The following is a 16363-nucleotide window of genomic DNA, read 5'->3' as shown; positions in this document are numbered from 1 at the left end:
CCCTCGTTCTCTTGCCCTGCATTATTACAGTGGCTCTAGAATCTCCTTCCCGTATGTCTCTCATACCACTATCAAAATTATCTTTCTAGAAAACAGATTTAAGTATGTTGTTTCCCTGCTAAAAAGTCTTCACCATCTTATCATCCTCCAAAGACGGCTTCCTTAACGTGGCTTCACAGTGCAGCCCCAGCCCTTATTTCCAGCCTCATCTCCTACTTTCCAGGATCATGGTCTACACTGTCAGTGCACTGAGCTGTTGGCAATTCCTCAATACATTAAGTAATCTCACACCTTATTTAAATTGTACACTGGCCATGCACACACACTATATATATATACTCCTATACTTTCCAATATATGTATATTGGAAAGTATATATATATATATATATATATATATATATATATATATATATATATATATGAAAGTATAGGAGTAATCCTAACAAATCTGGTCATGTTGGAGCATAGCTATTATGTGAAGGATGTATTTTACCTAAATCTTAAGTCTGTGTTCCTTCAACGTTGAGCTCCTAAAATCTGTTTACTGGAGCCTTATATAAATAGCGGGCGCTACTTTAAAAAGTTAATTCAGAAAAATCCATTGATGAAAAAGCATTGGTGTAATCAACTGAAATAAAGTAAAAGATTTTACAAAGATAAAATTGGAAGAGCAAGTATGGAATAAATTATAAAGTAAAAGATGTCATGTTTAGGTTTCAGTTCTAGCACAAGCCTTGACAGTTTAAAAGTTTTACTGATTCTCAAATCATCCTGCTTAGCAATAGCCATTTCCATGAATTTGAATGTTGATTTTAATAAACAAAGTATTTTTTAAATGTTTTTACATTTTTGTCCTCTCGCCAGGCTGTTTCAGTGAATATTCTTTGTGTGATTAATCCATCGTGACCTCCTTGTTTCTAGGCTTTGTTTTCTTTTATTGAAGGATTGATGAGCACAAAATTATTTTACCCTTTTGGTAAGCTTCTCCCAGTAAAAAATACAAATCACAAATTACAAGGACACTTACATTCCTTTTTTTTTTCGGTTCACATATTACAGTGACATTCTAATGTTGGGCAACAAAATAAGAATTAGGCTTTGGGGTTTGGAGATAAGTCAAATTCAACTCTTTTACTTAATATTTCTTCTCTTTTTTCTTTATGGTCTGGGCCTAATGTCTCTGTGTTTACATTGTATGCAAATATGTTTCTCATTAGTGTTTATTTACTATCACAGGAATCACTTTGAACTCTTCTAATCCTAGTGGAAATGTCTTTCTCAAAATAAACCCAGATCACATTGGGTTTTATCGTGTAAATTATGAAGTACCAACCTGGGACCTGATAGCTACCAGACTTAACACCAACCCCAAGGTAAGAGTAGCAATGACTGTGAGTTGTATTTTCATTCTAAGAACAGCATCTTAACACTTTACTTTAAGCATCATGTTTCTTAACTCTCTTTCTTCCTCTTCCCAGGACTTTTCCTCTGCTGATCGGGCAAGTCTTATTGATGATGCTTTTGCCTTGGCAAGGTGGGTTTTGGAATGAGATTAGATCATTTAAAATACTGTGGATTTTGTCATAAATTTTCAAAATGAATTACAACAAAATTTAAGAATTAATTTTAGTTTAAAATATCCCAAGCCACTATTTATAACATTATTCTTTTCTTTAACTCTTCTTTTAAAATTTATATGAGCCTCTCATAGCCACAATACTGATGGTCCCCTTAATACACACACAAAAACCCACCCACCTTGTTGATTCTGGGTAGCGTTTGTCTATATCAGAGTCCTTGAGCTAATTAGGAATGAAGTTTGCAAATGCTTAAAAGGACACCTTCCTAATTTGATTCAGGAAAAAGATAAACAATGTGTTTCGTAAGCTCAGTTCTGTGAGCGGAAGCCCATTGTAAGATTCTTATGGCTGGAGTCACCACATACTGTTCAGGTCATGGGAGTAAGAAGAATGAGAGACCATGTGCGAGGACTGTGTAGAATTAAAATACCATTAGGAAACCTGACTTTTTTTTTCATGGCCTGAAAGTGACCTACATTTAAAAAAATAATTAGCATAGACTGGGGGGATAGAGTAGTAACTATAGTAACTCTAAGGTTTAATTTTTTTCAGGTAGTCTAACATCAGTAATTCAATTGGTATTTGTTGAATTTGTGGCACTTTTGTGGGAGCTAGGAACACAGCTGACTTTTTTGCTGGCCATGTAGTGGCTTCATGCTAGATACGAACTATGTACCGAGAATGAGACACAACTCCAGTGCGTGCTCAGCAAATTGTAAAAATGCATCCACCATTGATTAGTGGCAACAAGGAAGAATTTGGAAAAGCCCTTCTGAATTCATAATGTAGCATCCCTTTTCGGTAATAAACATTATGATTCACTTTAGTGAATCTCCAAGTTTAATCTCCTGGGTATATAACAAATTAATTATAGTAGTTGTCCCTTATTTGTGGTTTTGCTTTTCTTAGTTTCAGTTACTTGAGGTCCACTAGAGTCTGACACATTACTTTTATTAAGTATATTATAATTATTCTATTTACTTATTAGTTATTGTTAATCTCTTACTGTACCTAATTTATAAGTTAAACTTGATCACAGGTATGCATGTGGTAGAATATATATGTGTATATATATGAATACAAATAAATGTATTGGAATATATATACATATACATATATATGTATTCAATACATGCATATATATATATATATATATATATATATATATATATATATGGGGTTTGGTACTCTTAACAGTTTTCAGGCATCCACAAGGAGTCTTGGAACATGTACCCTGTGGAGAAGGGGGAACGATATTGTATTTTCTTTTTTTAAATTAATTTATTGTAAAGATTTTATTTACTTATCTTTAGAGGGGAAGGGAAGGAGAGAAGGAGAGAAATATCAGTGTTTGGTTGCCTCTCATGAGTCCCCTGCTGGGAACTGGCCTGCAACCCAGGCATGTGCCCTGACTGGGAATTGAACCGCGATCATGTGGTTCGCAGGCCCGTGCTGATATTGTATTTTCACTATATTACAGTATGTCAGTCACTTGTTTAATAAATACTCATTGAGCACCTACTCTGTACCAGACACTATGTAGACTTGGGAAATTATAATAGAACCATTAGAAATTTTTTCAGGAAAACTCTCCTGTGAATATATAATAACTTTTTGCAAAGCTTAGCATCTTTGCTGTTAAAAATTACACAGATCTGTGATACCTTTATAGCTTAATTCCCATCACAGCACAATACACACAGTTCTTTTTGCTTTAAGAAGTAAAAGCCACTTGAACAGCTCTCTTTGAGGAACCGTGTATAAAGCGAATAACTCACACAAGTGAAAGACTTTCTTACATTTGCTCAGCTCCTTGGCCATAGCCCCATAAAATTTTGAAGAGCTGCAGAAAGAAAGAAAGTGAAACAAATCTGAAAACCACAAAATTTGAAGAATCACACAAAAATGAATCCAGAAAAGACCTGAAATATGAGCTGAGCTATTGAGCTATCATCCAATTTCCTTTTGCAACATGTGAGCAAAGCACGACTCCGAGAGGAACACACTCCACCAGTTTTAGCTAGCGATGGGTCCAGACCAGTCTGAAACCTTAGGAAGAAGGAAAGGAAAAATGTTTAGTAAAATAGGGAAGTGCCCCTGGGAGGACTGGCATTTACGTAGTTCTACTCAGGTAGACTCAGGTGTTCAAAAAGAAGTGTAACCACAAGATATCACATTGCAGAAGCAGGACTAACAGGGCGCATCTAAAAGTAAATGTATTCTTGATTTCCTTGTCCCACATTTGAGAAGCTAGGACTCTTATTGCCCTGGATGGAATATCCAGCCAGACACATTTGTTAAGATAAGATGTAAAAATTTACCCGGTCACTTTGCATCAGTCCCCCAAAGAAGCTCAGTTTGATTTTTTGCCCAGCCCAGGGAAATCATCAAAGTTGTCAACTTCAGAGTTTTTCCCAGCCCCCGCCTCAGGACAGCTTCAGGCCAGCTACCTCCAATGGGAGCAGGGTGCTTGATTTCCTCTCCATTTCCCTGTGTGAAACATCTGCTTCTCACCCGTTATGCTGCCTCTGGTTGGTCCAGCCTTAAAGCAAGGAGAGCAAGTGAAAGCAGGAAACTCCTGGCATGCTGTCTACTCTTGCTCCTCTCTGAACCTTGGAGATGTTTAACACTGATTCTTCTTATGTGGTGTTTTCATGGGTTTTTGCTGCTCACACCCATTTCCTGGCCAAGGGTGTTTCTCCTGTGGTTATCTTGAGGGACAAGTGACTACCTCTGACCCACTTCTGGTCCACAGCAGGTGTTCATGTATCCTTTGCCCCGGCAAAGTCTGAAAGGACAGGCCACTCCATTGTCCCACTGTTTCAGTCTGAGGTCATAGTACTAGCCAAACACAACCCCTTATTCTTTAGATTTCGCAGGGTAGGGTGTTAGACATCAGGCCGCTGTGCCTCCGAGGTCCAGGATACACCTGTAATGTTCTTCAAGTGGTCCCTCTAAAGGCCCCTTTCTTAAGCTTGATGTGAGGGGACAACCTCACAGTAGCCCGACGGCACTCCCAAAGCCCTCTTCTAAAATGTCACTCTCTCCCACTTAGCTATTCCAACCTCTTTACTAGGATGGTGGTTGCTTATTAGCTAAGGGTCACAAAACCTGCTTCTGAGTATGTTAGCCCCAATTTTGTGGTCTGCATCTTACTTTGGAGGGTAGGCCAAAGGGCCGAGTTTTAGGGCCTTGCCAAAACTGAGGCAGAAAAAAACTCTTTGTTGCACACCCGTTACAGTAGATTTTATTCTTTTCAATCGCTTCTGCTGTGCTCTGCAGCCCCCTGTGTGCTAAAGCCAGGAGAAGGGTCAAGATTAACATAAGGGAAAGCAGAGATGGCTAATTGGCCCATGGGCTGGAGCAGGAGTTTCTGGGTAAGGGAGGGATGGCACAGAGGATGGCTTAAAAGAACCCCTAAGCTAATAATACAAACAGAATTCTGGCCAAGTTTAAAGGATCAGTGGCTCCATTGATATGCAAAATAAGGGCCACTGTTAGCAAATAAAGACCACCAGGGGAGCCTCAGCCATGCCTAGATGACCAGTTTTACCATTTTATAAGTATTTGCAGTGGTGACCAGAGGACAACACAGAACGGGATAAGCAACTGTCCAGCCTCCTCATGGACAGTCCTTTGTAAATAATAGGGAGAAGTAGACAAATGGGGAAAGATAAGCAGGGTCTGTTTTAAGCCAGAAATCTGAACTTCATTGACACTTTAATGTTGACCAGATACATGGGAACTTTCCAAAGCTCTCCACACCACCTGAAGGCTTTGCCGGACATGAACACGTGGAGTCAGTTCCATCCACATGGGCACCTCTCTTGGTTGTTCTAATGTTGCCCTTCAGAGCTGCGTTTAACAAGACACTGTGCTTAACCCAGGCTCCTCTGAGAAAGACCATGCAGTCACATCCAGGAGAGCAAAAAGAAATCTCTGCTACAGGATTCCTCATAGTTCCTGCCTGCCTCAGCCCAGGACAGGAGAACAGGAATTCCCTCAGAGGACCCCTTTGTCCTCTTCTTCTCCATGGAGTTGGGGGGGAACTTTCTTTAAGGTATAGCCTCCATCCTCTCTACACTGTGAGTTATAAGAAAATTCTATGATTTGAGTCCTTCAGGCTGGGTTCTCATTGTATAAATGGAAGGTTTTGAAATAAGGAACATTCTCAATCAAGTCCGGCTTTCAGAATGGCCGTTTGCTATTTCCTAAAAAGAAATGAAGCTTGAGACTCAAAGTTGAAAAACAATGCTGTTTTCCGTGGAGTTCCCTAGAAGCAGAGTCTGAAATGGGAGGGTTTGTACTTGTGGCTATTGACAGTGCTCTCGTGAGGTAGAGAGTACATGGAGCAGGATGGAGCGGGGAGGAAAAGCTGAGCAAAGACATGGTCTTATCTGGAGCCTGGCTTTGTCAGATTCTACTAGGAAGCTATGAATTGTGCCACAGAGTGGGGTCAACTACAGGAACCCAGGATGGCTTGCTGCATTCCTGAATCGGGTGATCGATTAATGGTCAGGAGTAAGGGTTGTACAACCTCTTAGGCAAGATAAATGTTTCTGGCTTGCAGAAGGTGGCAACTGTGAGCCAACATAGAGCTGTAAAGAGATACGGGTGAGCCACTATAGAAGACTGTTCTAAAAAACCAGTTCTTCACTTGTGGTCCCAGCAGTATCAGCATTGCCTAGCAACTTGTGAGCAATGCGGGTACTTAGGCCCTACTCCAGACCCATGGAATCAGAAATTCTGGGACTGAGACCCAAGAGTATGATTTAACTGGCTTTCCAGTACTGCTGATAGAGACTTAAATTTAGGGATCATGGTTCTAAATGGTAATTGTTTTTCCTCTGAGGTATCACATACCACTGATCCCAGGGGTAGAGCTGCAGAGTAACATGGCTTTCGGGAAGTGAAAAGTACATTATCTTAATTCTCAAAATATTATCTCCTGTGATATCAAGCCCCCCAAATTCACTCCCATTCCACTGTTCTGGCCATATGACTCAGATGTAAAGAAAACAAGGGATACCAAAGCGGAACTATTACATAGCTATCAAGTGTGCTGGAAAAATAAGACACCAGGAGAAGATCATTGATTTTTCAACATTTGAATACATAGCACTTAGTCAGGGCCTCTAACCTTTGGGTCATCAGATTTATGGTGTCCAAATAACCAATTTTTCTGGTCCTAGGAACCAAGACCCTTCTAATCTTTTCACCTCCCAGAAGTATGCAGCCCACTTGATTTCTGACCAAATTATCTGCCATTCTTTCTAAAATTTCACTAACCTCTTTGCTAATTTGATCCTTAGAGCAACAACTATTCTTCAGCATTACCCTAAAAAAAAAACACTGATTGGATGTAATCATTGCTCCAACCTCTTGGGAAAACAGAGAATGATTAAAATTAGCAAATTATCAAGTTTCAGGTGTCAACATAACATTCTGCAGTTTTTTACTTAACACATATTCTCAATAAAACACTCTATTTCTCAATATTATTTATACTTTTATTAAAGGAGGCTGAACGCTCTGAATATAACTCCTAAATCACAGATCAGGAACCGAGACAATAAGAGAAATCAGCTCCTTGAACTGAAAAGAAAACTCTGTATCATATCTCATTACTAAAAAGCATATGATGCCAAAGACTTGTATTCTTATCTATCTCTCCTCTAGTCAGACTGTTCAGAAGTCAAGATATAATTACATTACCTTTGTTCACAAAATGACCTCAAACATAATAGCACTCAATACTTCAGTGTTACTAATTCAATAATCTAAAATGTATTTTTAATGCAAACTTACAAATATAATTTAGAAAAATAAGATTCTCATAAAATTCTTCCTAAAACCTAGGCTCAAAATTGAAGCATGACAGATTTCTAAGAATATGATTTCAAAAGATTCTAGCGCTCTTCCTAAGGAGGAAGAAATGGGATTCTTTAAACTTTTAAATGCCAATAATACCTTCAAATTTCCAGGTGGAACAAAGTTTATTTTTATTTAGCCATAGTATTGGAAAATGTATAAAACAGGAGATGTTTTATGGGAAATATAAGTTCACTTGGAATGTTTTAAGCATTTATGAGTTGTGAGTATTGTTATTCATGTTTCTTCATTTCAAATACAAATAATTTCATTCAGATATACTAATGATGATGTATTTGTCTATTATAATTAGTTTATAAACCTAACATTTAAAAGTTTCTATTCATCCATATTAATCACATGGCTGTTGTTTTATCTCAAATTTTGCCACAGAATTTTCAAATGTACATTTTAATGTTCTATTTTCCCATTTACTATTGAATGTTTGAAAGCATAATATATCATTGTGAACAAAACTATTTGCTTAAGCTTCAAAAATACATTTTCTAAATTGTGTAATAGAAGGATTCTCATTAACACTGAAATCTGTAATCTCCATATTAATTCTTTCAGTTAAATGGAAGCTAATTAATCTTTCTAATTAACTGTGGTTTGTTTTTCCTTTCTTAGAGCTCAGCTTCTGGACTATAAGGTAGCTCTGAACTTGACCAAGTATCTCAGACTGGAAGAGGATTATTTACCATGGCAGAGAGTCATTTCAGCTATAACCTATGTTATTAGCATGTTTGAAGATGATAAAGAGCTATACCCTATGATTGAGGTAATGTTAATGGTATATTGTATGAAAATAAATGTTTAGTCATTAGCACAATAGGAAAATTTCTGAGAGAAGGAGCTCCTGGGAGATAAAACATCTTTCTTGCCAAGTGAAGTCAAAGGAAAGTACAATGACTTGATTAGGCAAAGCAAAGAGGTGCTATTTTTCCATTTTTATTTTATTTTAAGTTATATTTTATTCACTATGCTATTATAGTTGTTCCAATTTTCCCTCCTTTACCCTACTCCACCCAGCACTCCCCACTCCCTCAGGCAATCCCTACACTCATGCCCATGGGTCGTGTGTATAGGTTCTTTGGCTACTCCATTTCCTATACTGTACTTTACATCCCCATGGATATTCTGTAACTACCTATTTGTACTTCTTAATTCCCTCACCTCTTCACCCATTCTTCAAAGCCCCCACCCACCTGGCAACCATCAAAATGCTCTCCGTATTCATAATTCTGTTTCTGTTCTTATTGTTTGCTTAGTTTCTTTTTTAGATCAATTGTTGATAGAATATATTTATTGACACTTTAGTGTTCATAATTTTAATCTTTTTCTTGAATGAGTCCATTTAACATTTCATATAATAATGGCTGGTGATGATACACTGTCTTAGGGTTTTTTTGTCTGAGAAGCTCTTTTTCTGCCCTTTGATTCTAAATGATATCTTTGCTGGCTAGAGCAATCTTGGCTGCATGTCCCTGCTTTTTATGACTTTGAGTATTTCTTGCCAGTTCCTTCCAGCCTGCAAAGTTGCTTTTGAGAAATCAGTTGATACTCTTATAAGAAATCCCCCGTAGGTAACTAACTGCTAAGATTCTTTATCTTTAACTGTTGGCATTTCAATTATGATGTGTCTTGGAGTGGGTGTTTTTTAAACCATTTTGTTTGGGATTCTCTGTGCTCCCTGGACTTGCACGTCTATTTCCTTCACCAAATTAGAGAAGTTTTCTTTCAAATAGATTTTCAATTTCTTGTTCTTTCTCTTCTCCTTCTGGCATCTCTGTGATGCGAATGTTGGAAGGCTTGAAGTTGTGCCAGAAGCTACTTACACTGTCCTCATTTTTTTAATTCTTTTTTCTTCTTCTTGTTCTAATCAATTGTTTTGTGCTTCCTTGTGTGGCAAATCATTGATTTGATTCTTAGCCTCATCCACTCTACTGTTGATTCCTGTATATTGTTTTTTATTTCAGTTATTATATTCTTCTGTTCTGACTGGATCTTTTGTTGCTGTTGGGGTCCTTACTAAGTTTCTTGAGCATCCTTACAACCAGTGTTTTGAACTCTGCATCTGATAGATTGCTTAGCTCCATTTTATTTAGTTCTTTTTCTGCAGAGTTGTTCTGTTCTTTCATTTGGGCCATGTTTCTATGTATTTGGTAGAGCTGCTATGACTTCCTATCTCAGTGGCCCATGGCCTAATGTAGTAGGTGTCTTGAAGGGTCCAGTGGAACAGAAGCCTCTCTTATCACCCAAGCTGGGTACTTGAGGTATACCCTTCATATAGGCTCAGAACACCCTCCTCTTGTAGTTGAGCCTTGATTGCTATTGGCAGGTCGATGGGAGGGACTTACTCAGGCCAGTCAGCTACAAGAACTGGCACTGGCTGTGACCCCTGACCACCAACCTCTAACCTCTGTGTAGGATCAGCTGTGCAGGGGCAGGGTGGTGGTATTGCCTTAGCTGTCCAATCAGTGGGCATGCTCAGTGATTTCCAGCGTGGTGCAGGCCAAGGTCAGCCCCAACTTCTGTTCTGCCTGGGGCCACCCTGCCTGAGCTATAAAGCAATCTGAAATGGCTGCTACCTGTGCTGTGCTTGGAGATCACAGGTGAAGCCAAGCTGTGAGTCTAGGGTGACTGCTGCTAGTGTCCATCTTGGGGGCCACTTAGCAAGAGGTACAGGGACTGGAGGTCACTGAGGACAGCTGTTTCTTGTTTGAGAGGATTTAGGAAGTTGTGAAACATGAGCCAAGACCAACCATTCATATGGAAAAACAGTTTGGGTGGGCATGTAAGCTGGGTGGAATAGAGTCTTGAGGGATCTCCAGAGTAGGGCAAACAGTGTTAGCCAGATTGATAGAGTATCAGATATGGCACTAACCTGCTGGCTCTGTGGCTCTGTTCAGTGAGTATTCAGAAAAGGAACAATGTTCTCTGCCTGCCTTTTTGTCTGGGAGAAAGCTATTTCCCAGCTCATGCTTTGATGCCAAATACTTCAGTTTCTCCCTGTACGCCACAGCTGCCTTTCAAGCTGCTACCCGTGCTGGATCTCAGAGAGAGTGGGTCTGAGGAAGTCCGTGTGTGAGTTCTTAAGAGGAACTGCTTGGGACTCCAGAAGTTTCTTCCACCAAGTCAATCCTCACTTTTTTGGCAGCCAGTAGTTATAGGAACTTTACTTCCTGGCACTGGAACCCTGGGCTGGGGGGCCTGGTGTGAGGCTGGGACTCCTCACTCCCAAGATATCTCTCCCAAATGTTTATCTATCACACATGGATATGGGACGAGTCTGTTCTGTATCTCCACCCCTCCTACATGTCTGGATAGACATGGTTTCTCTTATTTCATAGTTGTCAGACTTCCATTCAGCTCAGTTTCTGATGGTCCTGAGTGATGGTTTTTCTATATTTTAGTTGTAATTTTGATGTGGTTGTGTGAGAAGGTGAGCTGTGTTTACCTATGCTACCATCTTTTTTTTTATTCTTAAAATAATTATTTTATTTTTTTTCCAATTTTTTCCATCTTGACCAGAAGTCTGCTATGTATTTTTTACCATGAAGTGTATCAATATTTCTGGTTCAGTATATCACTTAAAGGTATATTTTAGTGTTATAAGAAATACAATAATTAATATTTTATTTAAAATAGGCTGCATTTTGCCCTGACTGGTGTGGCTCTGTTTGCCCTGACTGGTTGGGCATCACCCTGCAAAGCAAAAGGTTGCTGGTTGCATTCCATTCAGGGCATCTGACTGGGTTGCAGGTTTGGTCCCCATTTGGGGCATATACGAGAGGCAACCAGTCAGTTTCTCTCTCACATTACTCTTTCTCTCCCTCTCTTTCTCTCTTCCTTCTCCTCTCTATAGAAAATAAATAACATCTTTTTTTAAATAGGCAACATTTTAAGTCATAGATACTAACTAAATCTTATTTTTTAATGAATTCTTCTAGGTCAAAATGAATTTATTCTTCCCAAAACGTAACATGATATTTCTTTGTTATTACTATAGTTATTTTTATATTGAGACTTCGTTATAAGATATTCTAAATACTTTGCTTTGTGATTTCTGTAGCACTTTAGCAAGACATGTGTAATTTTAAACAAATTCTGGATTAGAATCTCTGTCTCTTCCACTTGGTAAATGAAAGAACTTGGTTTCACTTGGACAAATGGTTTAATATTTGTGAGTCTTAATTTCCTTTGTACAGTGAGACTGTCAGCACCTGGCTGCCTATGGTAATGGGATAGTTAAGATTATATAATATAAACATCCTTTGTAAATCCAAAGGCAATATACAAATATTGAAGTAACATTATTATTTCATCAATACTTGAGCAAACTTCTCAGTGCAGCAAGTATGTCAAGTGTTATTCTGCTTCCTGTAAGTGTTAAGTAAGAAGTGGAAATTGAAAGGGGCATACCCAGAGTTTTAAAAAACGCTAGAGAATGTTCAGGATGTTCTTATTTTCAGGATTGAAGCAATAATTACAATGTGATAAGAACTGAATACATCTCTTTCCTAATGACAGGCCCAAAGTTCTCTGAACTAGTAGGAAAAAAGGTTAAAACCAGGGGCCTGTAGATTATAATAACTGAGAGACTGTTGATAAAGAATGAATGATTACTCATTGTTCATGGTGCTTTCATTTCAGAAATACTTCCGAGATCAAGTAAAGCCAGTTGCAGATGTTCTGACATGGAATGATACTGGAGACCACCTCACAAAGTGATTTTTTACGTGTTTAAAATGAATATCTATTCAGTTTCTGTCTGTTGGTTCTAAATTGTGTTGAAAAGTATGTCAGGCCCACCTTTGTGTGCTTTTGTTTTCTAAGGTTGCTCCGTGCTTCTGTGTTAGGACTTGCCTGCAAGTTGGGAGACACGGAAGCCTTGGACAGTGCTTCCCAGTTATTTCAGCAGTGGCTCACTGGGACTGTAAGGTGACTGTTCACCATGCTTTCACTTGTAGAAGACTTTAAATTGTGAAACAAAAAATTAAAACCTTTGAAACACTGTTTATTCTTCTAGGATTCCTGTAAATCTCAGGCTTCTGGTGTATCGGTATGGGATGCAGAGCTCCGGCAATGAGACTTCATGGAACTACACTCTTGGTCAATACCAGAAGACTTCATTAGCTCAAGAAAAAGAAAAACTGCTGTATGCATTAGCGTCCGTGAGGAACATTACTCTGTTGTCAAGGTAACTTGGAGCTTTTTTCCCCACTTCTATGAATAGTATTTGATGTTTTTTTGTGTGTGTCACAATCTCTTATAGATGCTATTAAAGTATAATTTTCCAAGAAAATCTATTAAAATTATTTTCCCTGCAAGAAACAATCTATCTGTGTAATAGTAGCTTAAACAGTAAATAAATGTAATCTCATATGAAAAAATGCAAAAGGTAGACAGTTTTCCGTTGGGAGCAGTGGTTCAATATTCATCCAGGACCCAAGTTCTTTTTCTGTTCTGTCATCCTCAACATGTTGGGTGTCTCCTGACCTCCAGAGTTCCAGCCATTTTGTCTTCATACATATACTTGGATGTTCAATGGACGTAGGACAGGAGCAAAAAAGAGATCCTCCTCACAAGGCTCTGTCTTTTATGTTAAGAGATCAGTTATCTCCACTTCCCCTCACAATCCAGATGTGGGTCACACTTGATTGTTCTTGGTCATACTCTGGATCTACCACACAATCATTTGTGGATGAGGATGAACTTGAATTGCTTGACTGGTTTGGATCTGTCACGCTCCGTTGGAGCTGGGACGGGAGTCTAGCTTTCCTAGGATCAAGGACAGCTTGATCCAGAGCTGGTGCCTGTCAGCAGAGGAGTGTCTGCCACAATATGCATACACTCACAAATAAAGTATATTTACATTCCATTCAGGAGGTATAAAGACTTCCTGAAGCTCATCTATGAATCTTCTACTCCACACCTGTGCCACAAGTCTACTAACTTCAGCCTTAACTCATTTTTTGCTTAGTTGAGTTTCTGAGTTATTTACTTTATTAATTTAACCAAATCGTAGGTTATTTCTTTGTATCGTTTGTGGAACTAAAATTGAATATAACATGATATCTAGCCCTGAAAAACGTAAGGGTTCATGAGAGAGGCAGAATGTAGATTATAAATTACAAATACAATAACCACTTGTAATGACTACCAGAAACTGTTTATACCTGACAGGGCCAACAATGCACCATCACCACCTTGCTTCAGGGCTCTATGTCAGTTCTCCTGCTCCCTGCTCTAAGATAGTCTACTAAGAGCTTGATCATCCTGGCAGTCCACAGAATACCACATCGATCTATTATGTGGATGGCATTGTGCTGATTGTATCTGATGAGAAAATTAGCAGATACTGAGATGCCTTACTAAACTCTTGTGAACTGAAGGGTAAAAGGTAAATTGCACAACAAGTCAGGGGCCCATCTCTCCAGTGCAGTTTCTGGAAGTTCAATGGATTAGATCATGTTGAGATATTCTCTCCGTATACAGCCATGGCACAAATTTAATAAAAATCTATTGATTTGGTCACTTTATCTATTGATTTGGACTTATTTGAATTATACTATAATTATAGCCAACTAATCTAACTACACAGGTTATGTTAAGAGATTATTTCTTACAATCAGTGAAAGAACAAATGAGACTTAACTGTTATCCCACAGAAATCAGAGCATAAATATTTTCCCTGAACTTACTGGCTTCTTTTTTATAGGTCAGTGGGATAATAGGTAAGTGGGCAACATGCTTCTTTTCAATAGATAGAATTATTTTTCTTTTTTCTTTTTATTATTTATTAGGGCAAAATTGGTTAATAAAATTATATAAGTTTCAAGTATACAATTCTATGATACATCACACAAAGTCAAATCTTCTGTCACTATATACTTGACCCCTTTACCCTTTAAGTTTTCCCATCTTCTCCCCTCTGCTAACCACCATACTGTTGTTTATATCTATGAGTTTTTGTTTGTTTATTTGTTGCTTTCAGTTTTGCGTGCTGCATAGAACTGAAATCATATGATTCTTGACTTTTCCTGTCTGACTTATTTTGCTTAGCATGATATTCTTAAGTTCTATCCATATTGTCACAAAATAAGGAGATAGTTAAAATTGTGTTTTTTTAGTGTTTTTAGTACTTTCGAAATAATTCAAGTTTTAATGTTTCTGTAGTTTACATCTTACTAGCCCCCAAAATTATAGGTTCCTTTCTTTAAAACAGTTAAATACTTTAGAAAATTTTAAATTGTGTTTCATTATTTGTCATATTTAATTAACTTGGTTGGTTGGTGCCTCAAGAATTGAATTATAGGAATGAAAGCTTTGTTCTATTGGAATTTAGTTAGGGATGAATGAACATTAAAGTTCATTTTGAATTTTTGGCTTCTCTTAGGTATTTGGATTTGCTCAAGGACCCAAACCTTATTAAATCTCAGGATGTGTTTACAGTCATTCGATATATCTCATATAACAGCTATGGGAAGAACATGGCCTGGAATTGGATACAGTACAACTGGGAATATCTAGTCAACAGGTGGGATGATCAGATAATGGTTTGTTGTTCTCTTTGTTGGATACTGTGTGAAACTCTTTCTCTGTTTACTGTACTGTCTCTGACATTTATACAGTATCTGAAATGGGATATTACCAGAGGTAAAGGATCATGGTATTTTCCTTCCAGTGAATAAATGTACTAATTAATTTTGATCATAACTTATTTTTGGAAAGTATTCCATCTCATCTGTAGAATTCTGAGATCTGGAGAGATGCCTAAATCACATTACTTTTAATTTGGTTAAAACAAGTTAATGTAATTCTGCCTGTTGTGATAGTACCTAGCATAATGGCAGGTACATATTTAGTTCTCAATCAATATTAATGAAAATTAAATGGGAATTCTGAGATGTGTGTTCAGATGAGAGCCCTATATCTTACTGGGCTTATATGAATGATAAATTTTATGTCCCTTGACCAGATAGTTAAATTTCAGGTAATTTGAAAAGTTCTTAAAAGGAATCTACACTTCCCAGTCAATAACTTTTAATATGGAAACAACAAATTAACTAGAGAAATTCTTTCCCAGTTGTTTAATTTCTTCAGCCCCCATACAAATGAAATATTGCTATTCTTGGTCCTAATTCTCTAAATTTAGTGCTTATTTTCCATTAAAGGGGTGTATCTTTGACAGAGCAAAAAATAAAATATAGCTTATAGATCCCAAACAGATATGAAAACATTGACCAGAAGACCTTTAGCATCTGAAATCCCCACACCAAGAAATAGCCTCTGTTAGTCCCTTCCAGTTTCTCCTGTCTTACATCAACACTGCCTAATTGACTGCCTTATCAGAAATATTAAATATGACAACTTTTCTTTACATTCCCTTTTCTATCCCATAATTCCCTAGAGTGCCATCGTGTTGATTCCTATTTCCCCTCCTTCTGGGATCCAGATTCAGTCTCCAGCTCTCAACCAAGTTATCCTACATTAGGTTTATTTTGCCCATTTGTGATAAATTTTTGCCTTTTTTATTCTTGCAATGATTGATAGTAACCACTCAGCCGTCTCTATGGAGATTGATTGGTGCACACGCACACATGTGTGATATTCTGTTCATCTGTTTGTAATTGTCCAGTGAAATGCTTGGTTTACAATGAATAAATCTGCTTATTCAGAAAATGTTATCTAGGGGTAACAGTTCATATTATGCAAGGTAATGTCTTTCATTTTGAGAGATATATGCCTCGTGATAAATACTGTGTATTTTGTCTTAATTCAAAAGACTAAACCTTTTATTGGTATATGCTGCAAGAAAACTATGTAGATGAAAAACAATGCTTCCTTTTGAATTATTGTGAAAAGACAAGTAAATAATGTTCATTTTGCAAACTGTTTATTATA

The 16363-nt window shown here is 37.7% G+C and overlaps 1 protein-coding gene across 1 annotated transcript in view; it reads left to right on the top strand.

Moving 5' to 3' along the window:
- The window catches only part of ENPEP (glutamyl aminopeptidase), an 84702-nt gene that overhangs the window by 61848 nt on the left and 6491 nt on the right, over positions 1-16363 (top strand). The window contains exons 12-18 of the mRNA XM_037031886.1: positions 1239-1375; positions 1481-1536; positions 8084-8234; positions 12110-12183; positions 12293-12397; positions 12486-12656; positions 14856-14996. Of these exons, the coding sequence (XP_036887781.1) occupies positions 1239-1375; positions 1481-1536; positions 8084-8234; positions 12110-12183; positions 12293-12397; positions 12486-12656; positions 14856-14996 (835 nt within the window). The remainder of the gene's footprint in view (positions 1-1238; positions 1376-1480; positions 1537-8083; positions 8235-12109; positions 12184-12292; positions 12398-12485; positions 12657-14855; positions 14997-16363) is intronic.

Source organism: Sturnira hondurensis, unplaced genomic scaffold, assembly GCF_014824575.4.
Source record: "Sturnira hondurensis isolate 20B ecotype Veracruz unplaced genomic scaffold, ASM1482457v3 Scaffold0021214, whole genome shotgun sequence".
Taxonomy (NCBI): Eukaryota; Metazoa; Chordata; class Mammalia; order Chiroptera; family Phyllostomidae; genus Sturnira; species Sturnira hondurensis.
Note: the sequence above shows the minus strand (reverse complement) of the source record. Positions and strands in the feature narration are given on the sequence as shown.